Here is a 10,714-nt window from a genome sequence, read left to right as displayed (position 1 = left end):
ATGTTGAGGTCTCCTTTCCTTGAAAAGAAGTCCTAGCCCTAGACATCCCTTCAAATATTTAGTACCTTCACTGTTGCATCCATGTGGGATTGCTTAGGGGCATGCATGAATTGCTAAGGATTTGAACTACATAGCTGATTTATGGTCGAGTCATGGTAAATAGGACCTTCGACAAGCCGTTGATATTGGAACTATCTTCAATAATGGATCAATCTTCGGGTTTTTGGCTTTTTTCATCATACTCTTTGTGTGAGCTTAACATTTTATTCTTCGGAATGACGCTGGTTTTTGCATGCAGCTAGTCCTGAGTCAGAAATGAGTTCAAGTACATATTTCCTTTGGCTGAAGGATATTCCTTCTGAGGATGAGCAATCTCAATACCCAGAAAATTTTTGTGTCCCTAAATCTTTAATGTGGAATGTACTGTGAAGATACTCTTTAAATTCTGTGATTGCTTTCTCATCATTTCCTGTAATGAGAATGTCATCCACATAAATATGAGACTGATGAAGACTCACCCTGTGTGTCGGAAATAAGGCACATCATGTTTGGATTGGCTGAATCCAATGGCTGTGAGAGCTTCTGTAAATTTTGCATTCCACTGCCGTGATGCTTGTTTTAGCCCATATAAAGATTTCCGTAATCGACATACAAGATTCCCTCCCCTGATGTGAAGACTGGGAGGAATGTCCATAAAAATCTCCTCATCAAGATCCCTAAAGAAGCATTATGACGTCCATCTGATGAAGGGGCCAATCATGGTGAAACGACATAAAGAAATGTATGGACAGTGACATGTTGGCTACCGGGGAGAAGTTTTCCTGATAGTCAAATCCTTCACGTTGAGTGAAGCCTTTAGCAACCAGACAAGCTTTATACCTTCGATGGAACCATCAGCACGATACTTTATTTTGTAGACCCACTTACAACCAATGGGTTTCCTATGTGAGGGTCGAGGAACAAGGTCCCAGTGTGGTTTAACTAGAGAGCATTCTTCTATCTCCATGGCCTGACGCCAACAAGTATGTTGGACGGCACAGAAAATGTGCTGGTTCTCAACAGCAAAATATTGTTTCAACAAATTTGTGTTCAGGAGATAATCGATCAAAACTAACATAATGGATATGGATAAGTGGTACCTATCACAATGGAGTAAAGGTGATCAGCTGTCCAGACAGTGGTTGGGTAGTTCTGGAAGACCAGCGTAAAAACAGTAGCTGGCAAGGAGTAGGAAGGCCCATATCTGTAGGTGAGGAGTTCCTAGGAAGGAACCGTGGTGTGGGAGAGTTTGGAGTTGGTCAGAAACTGTGGAGTCAGGATCCAAGCGTGGGATGATCAGACTGCAGTTGAGGAAATGGAATGGGAATATAGTGATAGGAGATTTCGGCTGAAATCCAGGGAGGCAGAAGCAGTGGAGCTGATTCTGTGTCAGGTGCGGAGAAGGGAAAAATACTCTCATGAAGACACATCTCTCTAAACAAGAATTTGTTAATTGAGGATCATAAAGGCGATATCCTTTTTGGCATAGGATAGCCCATGAAAAACATTTCCTGGCACGAGGACAAACTTGTCACAGGAACCCACTATTGTGGAATAACATAAACAACCAAAAACATGTAAGTGAGAGTTATCAGGTATCTTTCCAAACAGTAATTCAAAAGGTTTTACCTCCAATAACCCGTGAAGGCATGCGATTAATGAGATAGGTAGCAGTGATTACACATTCGCCCCAAAATTTGGCGGATATTGGCTTGGTGTTTGAGGGCTCGTGCTACTTCTAAGAGGTGACGGTGTTTTCTTTCAACAATCCATTTTGCTAGGAGTATAAGTGCAGGAACTCTCGTGGAGAATCCCGTGGGAGAGGACCAAGAAAGAGCATTGCTGGTTAAAAAGTCTAAAGCATGACAGTCCATAACCCTTTGAACTTGTGTTTGGAATTGTTTTTGGACCGTGGAGAAAGTTGAGAATATGGGAAAAGCCTAAGCTTTGGATTGCATTAGAATATCCAGGTTCCGCGAGAAAAATCATTCTACGACGGTAAGAAAATACCTGGATCCATCATGATTAGGGACAGAGTATGGGCCCCAGATATCAAGATGGATTAGGGCAAAAGGGTGGTCAGTGGATGATGTGCTAATGGGAAAACTCGTCCGTGGTTGTTTGGCAATGGGACAAATTGGACAATGAGAGTGAGGGATAGATGCACTGTGACCCATTCTTTGGTGAAAAATAAGAGATTTATTATTGAAATTGACATTACAATAATTTTTATTACTAAGAAAAGAAAATGGCTCCCAGTAGTAGAGTCCCTGGTGGGCTTTACCCAAGCCCATCTGTTTGCCAGTCAAAGGATCCTGAAAGGTACACATATCTGGAAATAATTGTAGTGTGCATTTATTATCAGTGCAAAATTTGGATACAGATATGAGATTAAAATTAAAAGCAGGAACCAAAAGGACATTTTGGAGAGTAATGCTATCAGTGAGGTTGACTATACCTGTGTGGGTTGCATTGGCAATATTGCCATTTGGCATACGAACAGATAATTGTGTAACAATGTTTGTGTGTGAGTGAAAATATTTAGGGTCACAAATTATGTGATCACTAGCACTTGAATCAATAATCCATAAATCACGGGAAATTGAATTACTGAAACAAAAAGATGTACCTGCATAACTTGCAGAAGCATTGTTTGTTGGAAGTTGATTCAACATCTGGATGAGTTGAGTGATTTGTTCTGGTTTGATCAAGGATGATTGTGTCTCAGAGCCAGAAGTGGTAGTGACGGTCACATTGTTTGCAGTCGGAGAGCCCATTTTATTCTTAGGGTAACCATGTAATTTCCAGCATCTATCCCGATTGTGATTCCGCCTTTTGCAATAGTCACAGTACATTTTTTTACTCGATCGTGATGATCCAGAACCATTTGAGCCATATTGGGGGTGAAAAAATTTTGGCCATTAGATGAATTGCCAAAATTTTGACTGGGTTGACCGTTGACCTAGTTGACCGCGTGTGAGCCGTTAGATGGTTGGATTGAATCTTGGCCGTTCACGGCTTTATATAAAACATGCTGTTGCTCATTCGCAAACCCTAGCCGTAGGATGCCTTCACCTTGCTTCTCTCGATCTGCAGCGAAGGTCATGGAATCACCCAACTGTGGTGATTCCATGGAGGCGAGGCATTGGCTCTCGTCCTAGACAGCAAGTTGGTAAGCCCGGCGGAGGGACAGTGGTGAGGTGGCGGCCAACATCTGGGTTCTGAGGGCTAAAAATTTTTCGTTTAATCCAAGGAGAAAATGGATTAAACGATCCTGTTCTTTTATTTGTTGGTATTGTTGCAGGGTTTCCGGTGGGCCACGGAGGGGATCGGTGACGGCAACGAGTTCGTTCCACAGGGTTGAAAGGTGATTGTAATAGACCGTAACGGTTTGGTTTTTTTGCTTAACATCGGCAAGATTTTGCTGTAAGGTGAAGAGTTTGGCCAGATCCAACTGCCGTACATTTCTTTGACGAATAGCCAGAGTTCCTCGGTGATTTCAGTTGGAGGTAAACCGGCGGCAATCTCCTGGGTCAGGGAGTTGCCGATCCATGAGCGGACTAACATGTTGCATCGGGTCCAAAATTTGTGTAGATGTGGATCCTCCGGTGGTGTGACGATGCCATCAATAAACCCGTCTTTATCTTTTGTGATTAATGCCCGTCGGAAATCGCAAGCCCAGGTCGCGTAATTTTCGGTGCCGGTGAGAACGTGTTTAACCAGTACTAGTTCAGGGCCATCGGATGGGGAGGAGTACAGAGGGTCACCGGGCTCCGGCCGGCGAGATTGAGGCTGTAAAAGCTGGAATTGGTAGGGAAATGAGTTCGGGCCAGTTTGACCTGAAAATCTGAAGGGAAAAGTGTTCGGGTCGGGAAGAGGGTTTGGGTTGGGGTTGGGGTTGGGATTGGGCTCTTTATTTGGGTCCATTTGTGTGTGTGGGTTGGCCTGGTTGTTTGCTGGATCGGGCCCAATTGGATTTGACTGGTTTGTAGCCATTTGGTTTGGAGGACTAACTTTTGGTGCGTGTTTTGCAGGAAAGAGCGAACTATTGGTGCGTAACAGGTAGAGTTTCTGGCAGGACAACCTGCTCTGATACCATGTAAGAAGCTGGTGTGGCAGTGAGCACGAGGAGGTAACTAAGTTACCAAAGAGTGCGAGAGAGGCAAAAGAAGCAACCCAAGATGCTGAGTATGCCTAGAGAGTACCAGCAAGCAAGAAAGAAGAGAAGGAGATTTTTGTATATACATATTTTCATGTACAGAAGTTACAATTTATACACTTGTAAATGTAACATGTAAGGCAACCAAATAAAGGAAATAAATGTAGATCAATACATACAAGGTAATTACCTAAACTACATATTTGGAGATTACTACAAATCTTCTAAATATGTACTGTACAATCATTCACATGTCAACAAAATGCATATAATTATTCTTCTACTTCTGCTCACTAAAGTTGTTACTTCACACTCATCGATCTCGATCGTTAAAACCTTGCCACGCTTTCCTGTTAATCTCCCATTCAAACTCGAAAGTGGGTGAGTTTTAGTTTCTTTATTTTCTTCTCTATTAATCTGATCATCATCACGACTTAACGTGTATGTTTATAAAATGAACTTACTTTGAATTGTAGTTATATCGGGGTGGGCGATTTCGATAATGAACAGTTATTCTACTACTTCATTGAATCTGAAAGGAGCCCGAAAGATGACCTTCTTATGCTTTGGCTCACCGGAGGCCCTGGTTGTTCTTCCTTTTCTGCCCTCGTCTATGAGATTGGTATTTTTCTTATTCTTTTTCTCGCTAACTTGGAATATGTTACTTTCGGCAGATTAAAGTAAAAAAAGAAAAAAGAAACTCACAAGAGAGTTATAAAACAGAAGTCTTCTTGGTTAAAAACTGATGAAGTTCATCAAATATAATTCAATCTTTTCAACCAGGTTCAAATTCAAATGGGATAAATTTATTATTTTGTTGTAGCTGCATGTTGATAGATTAGGACGATAATTAATAAATAATGATTGATGATACTTGATAGAAGGAATAATTAATTATGTTCTTTAGCACATCTATGAGTTTAACATTTTGTTTGGGCTATTCGTATTATTAATAATCATAATAAAAAATGAATATATTTTGAAACCCTATTTCTCATTGGAGAGGAAAAAATGCTGAAATATTTTGGAGAGGTGAAGGTTATCTGCAAGGGGGTTCTAAAACTACAAAAGTCTTTTGTGAGTTAGGCGAAATTAACCTCACGGGAGATTGGTATTTTTCTTATTCTTTTTCTCATTTTAAATGGATAACTAAAAGTTAATTCTTGAGGTTTGGCCTAACACACACTTGGGTCTAATAGAAATTTTAGTAACATTTTAGTCTCTATTAGTAAAATAAAAATACCTTTACACTGTTTAATAGATGAAAATTTCATCACCTGATGACCATAACGTTGCTAATTTCTTTTTTTTTTTTTTTTTTTTTTACCAAACTCAATTTACTTAGACCAAACATCATGGACTAACTCATAATTATTCCCATTTGAATTGAAAAAGACCTTATTCAAACAAGCAGGCCAAAACTCAATTAAACTACTATCTTAATTAACCAGTACTAAATATGAGATTAGTTACTTCTAAAAGTTTAGCAAATAAATTTCTAACATTTGATAATTATTTTTACAATAATTCCTACTTAAATAAATGAATATTATTTTATAGATTTTTTTAATAATGACTTTTTATTGTTTATCAAATGACTATAAAAGTAGTTGAGAACTTTTATAGTATTGGCTTTACTTACTTCATTGTAGGCCCAATGTCATTTGACCACAAAAGGTCTAGGGACTTTCCAACGTTTGTGTTGAATCCATATTCGTGGACGAAGGTGAATAATTAAATTCGCTTACTGCATCTATTCTATTTAATTGATAAATAAAGCTCCCTTAATCATCCTCGATCTTAATTATTGTACAAATTCAGGTTGCCAACATAATATTTTTAGACGCACCGGTTGGCTCTGGATTCTCATATGCCAAAAGTTGGCAAGGATTCAACATGACTGATACAATTTCAGCAGCACAAACCTATTCTTTTCTGAGAAAGGTGAGTTCAATTTGTTTTATATCAAATGAATAATCGCATATCAAAATAGCTTTATGATTAAAAAATCGAATCAGATTTTAATATTTAATATTCTAAGCTTTAAGTGTATAAGACTGATTTTTTTTTAAATATAAAGTTGTAATTCACTATGGACTGTGGTCAGTAGGCCAGAAAAACAATATCCCTTAGATGGACTGTTTAGGATTTACGTTATTTTTTAACTTAAAAAATATACATTATAATATTTTAGTACAGTAACAGTTTATTTTATTTGTTCATTTATTAATGAGTTGTTTGCAGTGGCTTATGGATCATCCCAAATTCCTCAAGAATCAACTCTATATTGCTGGAGATTCTTACTCGGGCAAAATTGTTCCAATGATTGTTCAGGAAATATCTGACGGTAATTTATGCGCTGAAATCCAGCCCATGGGCCCTGATTTGTTCCCTCTTTAATTTACTAAGACATATTTTTGTTTAACTATATATTTGTTTTCAACTATTATTCTCAGCAAGTCTCTATCTGTCTCTTTTTAATTTTTTTTTTGGTTCTTTTTATAGGTATTGATGCCAGGATCGAGCCGATAATGAATCTCAAAGTACATAAAATCAATTACATAAATTAATGATCCATTTACATGTAGCAAATTTCAGTGCCTAGATTTCTTCAGTTTTATCAACTTATAAATATTATCACAGGGGTATGCGCTTGGGAACCCAGTTACGGATGAAAACAAAGATAAAAATTCAAGAATTCAGTTCGCTTACCTAAAGGCAATTATCACCCATGAAATCTACGAGGTGAGAATCCTTCAAACATATATATTGCTTTTATATCAACACAGTCATTTAGTATCATAAATTATCTCAACAATTTTTTTTAATAATAATTATGTATCAGGGCCAGACACATAATTATCATGACTCATATGACAGTTCATTTAAAAACTCTTTATAGGTGTAGAAGGACTAAAATTACATATATGGCTTAGGTTATTGTACAAAAAATTGTGCCACAAATTCTTAGTCTTTAATTCAATGTAATCTAATAGACTTGGATAAGAAATTAAAGCATTAGTTATCTTTAATACCAACAAATTAATTTTCAAGCCATTGAGTTATTGTAAAGTTATGATCATAAATTTATGTCACAAATTAATGTTAAAACGTATTGCAAATGATTATCACATATCAACATGAACACACTAATAATTAATTGTATTAATTCAAGGGTCTTAGATAAATTCTGTTATCCAACAATACTTTTATTTTATTGTTTTCAGTCAGCCAAAACATATTGCAAGGGCGAGTATGTAAATGTAGATCCAAGTAATGGTTTATGTAAACTGTATCTTCAAAATGTCACAGAGGTGAGTAGAACAACATTACTGTCATCTTTTAATAAAGTTGTGTTCGTATTTAGAAAGATTGAACTTTTACGAATTCAATTTGCAGTGCACTCAAAATTTATATATCGCCAACATATTGGAACCTGGATGTAGTATGGATGCATCACCTAAACCGAAGCTATTGACTTGGGATCGCTCAATACTCATGGAACAGGATTTCTCAGATTTTCTCCTTTCGCCAACTCAACCTCCAACTTCCTGGTGTCGGGTAATGAATTATACATGACTTGGCTATGTTGAACTACAACAGGAGAGTGTATATGTGAAGAGATGCACAAAATTTTATAGCTATTTTAACAAATCAACAATATAACTCATGAGCTGTTCTTTATGATTATAGGTTTATAATTTGTACTATTCATACGAATGGGCAAATGATAAAACTGTTCAAAGGGCTCTTGGAGTTCGAGAGGTATGTTGTTTGTGAGATAAGTAGCATCCAAAATTTTGAAATTATTTTGCTAATGAAATATAAGGAATGATGAGCAGGGAACTAAAAAGGATTGGGCAAGATGCAATCGAAGCATATTATACACCAAAGATGTACCCAGTAGTCTTTATTATCATCGAAACCTAATCAAGAGAGGTTATCGAGTTCTGATTTACAGGTAAGTGGATAAAATTTTTACCCTTTTTTACTGTTTGCTGCATTTGCGAACACACACATATATATAAAATATCAAATAATTGCGGAAACATTTGAGATCTTTTATGTGAGATCATCGTTTCTCTTTTATTATGTGCCTTTCATTTTTGTTATTGAGTAGAGGTAGAGCTAAACTTTCTTAATATACAGCGGGGATCTTGACATGGAAGTTCCATAAGTGGGAACAGAAACATGGATCAAGTCACTAAATTTGACAGTTGAGAGCGGTTGGCAACCATGGTCTGTTGAAGGCCAAGTTGCAGGGTATTTGGTTAATTTATATTTTTCATACAAAAAATTTCATTAATTAATCAGCTTTAGACAGTTAATGAATTTATCTCATGATTAATTCTTTTGTAGATACTGGATGCAGTACGCAGAAGGCATTTATAGTTTGACATATGCCACAGTGAAGGCAAAATAATTTTCCAAATCGAATATATTAATATCTGAATAAGCTAATTAATTTAAGGGGGTAATTAATTCCGTAGTGTTGTTTGTTTTGTGTAGGGAGGAGGTCATACTGCTCCAGAGTACAAGCCTAAAGAATGTCTGGCCATGATCAGCAGGTGGTTAGCCTTATACCCTCTCTGACCTACGTTTCTGTATTCATGAATTTTCATCCTGTCTATCTACAGCATCAACATCTATATCTGTCATGTTTGGAACCTTTGGATATGTATTTTCTTTCTTTAGTTTACTCGTTTTAGTTTATTTGGATATGTTTTATTATCTTATTTTTCATTAATTATAATTGTTTAATTTATTTATCAGCAATATAATATGTATGTCTGAGAGTCTGTAAGCTCGCGACGTTAGAAAACTGCAGTGTATTTATACAGTTAGTTTAGTTAGTTACAGGTAGTGCGGTTAGCTTACAGCTATAGTTAATTGAAGGTTGGTTAGTTTTTCAGTTGAGTTAGCTGCTGCAGTATACCAGTGTAAAGAAGTCAATGTTGATCGAATGAATAATAAAAAGAAGTATTTTTTCCCAAATTCTTTGGTTTCGTTTGTTAACATTGTTAATTGCTCAATAAACCTAAATGATAGATTTATTAGTTATTTTAATATTTGAAATGATTGAATTTATAATATGAATGGAAAATTTTATTATTTATTTAATCCTATCTAATAATACTATATTGTTAGATAATAAAATTAATTTTAGTATAATCTAATTAAATGTTTAAACTATAAATTCTTAAAATTAATTAATATCTTTTATATTTTTATATAAATTACTTAAAAAAAAAATTATGTAAGATATTATTGATCATAATATTTATATAGTAACTATAAAGTTTTTAAATTAATATCATGCTAATAATTTATATTGTAAATAAATAAATAAAATTTATTCCCATTCATTTGGGATTAAATGAAGATGATGGAACTAAAATATAGTCTGGTCACATTAATAAAGTCTTGCACACTCTCATATTAACCTAAAAATGGGTCAAACTAGTTTAAAAAAAACAGTAAAGTTTTAATTATCGTAGCTTTTAAACATGACCTAAAGGCTAAATAAATGACATTCAATGACATCAATATGTTATATCATATGTTTCTTTGATTTCTTGTAAATAAAATATAATAATATGATCAAAGTTCTCGTTCTTTTAGTTCTCATCAATTTAATAAATTAGAACATGTATGTACTGTAATTGCGATATATATTTTTAATTAGTTTTTGTCATTTTTTTCTTGACCAGGATAGTCAAATCAACAAAAATAAAATTATTTATACATCAATCATATTTTTTATTACAAAAAAGGAAATAAAAAATCTTGTGTTGTTTGAAGTAGGTTATCAAATTTTGGATGTGAAAGAAATTCAATATCAAATAAAGAAAGGTAAAAATAAATTAAAATAATTTTATATGAATAATGTTATAAATATAAACTTAGTATAAATTTATGTGATGTTTCTATATAATTTTCATATTATTCATCTTAATTTGTTTAACGTGGATTTTTTTATGACATATTGGTCCAATTCTTAATTTCAAGGAATAATATGATTGAATTTACCAAGAGATTCATATACCCGAAGTCAACATATAATAAATGTTTGACATATCAAATGAGAATATTCATATGATAGTATATTCTTAACAGTGGAACCTGCATTAATTAGGAAAACAAAGTTGAAAGAAAATAGAATAACATGTGGAATTAATAAGATAATATGTTTTACCTTTTATCAAAATGTCATTACGAAGAATATCTCCCATTGGCTATTGTTATGAGAGTCTTTACCTTTCTCTAATTTGTTCCACAAAGAGGAATTCCTTTTTAATCTTACCTCCTAATGCTTATTAAAAGAAATATACATTCATATGAAAACCACTCTTTTTTTCACTCATTTATTGTTGGATTTGATTATCTTATTGTTCCACGTGGAAAATATTTAAATATGTATCAAATGTGAAGTAGTTCATTCTATACGGTATTAAATGCAAAGTGACTTAATTATTAAGAAATAGATTGAAAGGAGGATAATGTAATGAAAATAAG

The 10,714-nt window shown here is 34.7% G+C and overlaps 1 protein-coding gene across 1 annotated transcript; it reads left to right on the top strand.

Annotated features, from left to right (window-relative positions):
• The first annotated feature begins 3,027 nt into the window (after nt 1–3,027).
• LOC116131221 (serine carboxypeptidase-like 14) lies at nt 3,028–8,851 on the top strand. Its single transcript, XM_031416864.1, is given in 17 exon segments — nt 3,028–3,257; nt 3,344–3,406; nt 4,074–4,090; nt 4,498–4,579; nt 4,675–4,820; nt 5,851–5,924; nt 6,020–6,142; nt 6,443–6,545; nt 6,704–6,741; nt 6,842–6,943; nt 7,426–7,512; nt 7,598–7,759; nt 7,892–7,963; nt 8,041–8,159; nt 8,348–8,461; nt 8,558–8,612; nt 8,708–8,851. Coding segments are annotated over 17 exon segments (1,671 nt in total). The 3' UTR covers nt 8,792–8,851.
• The last annotated feature ends 1,863 nt before the right edge of the window (nt 8,852–10,714 follow it).

This window comes from Pistacia vera, unplaced genomic scaffold, assembly GCF_008641045.1.
Source record: "Pistacia vera cultivar Batoury unplaced genomic scaffold, PisVer_v2 Contig230, whole genome shotgun sequence".
NCBI classification, from domain to species: Eukaryota; Viridiplantae; Streptophyta; class Magnoliopsida; order Sapindales; family Anacardiaceae; genus Pistacia; species Pistacia vera.
The sequence above is the reverse complement of the archived record's forward strand: the minus strand, read 5'-3'. Positions and strand labels throughout refer to the sequence as shown.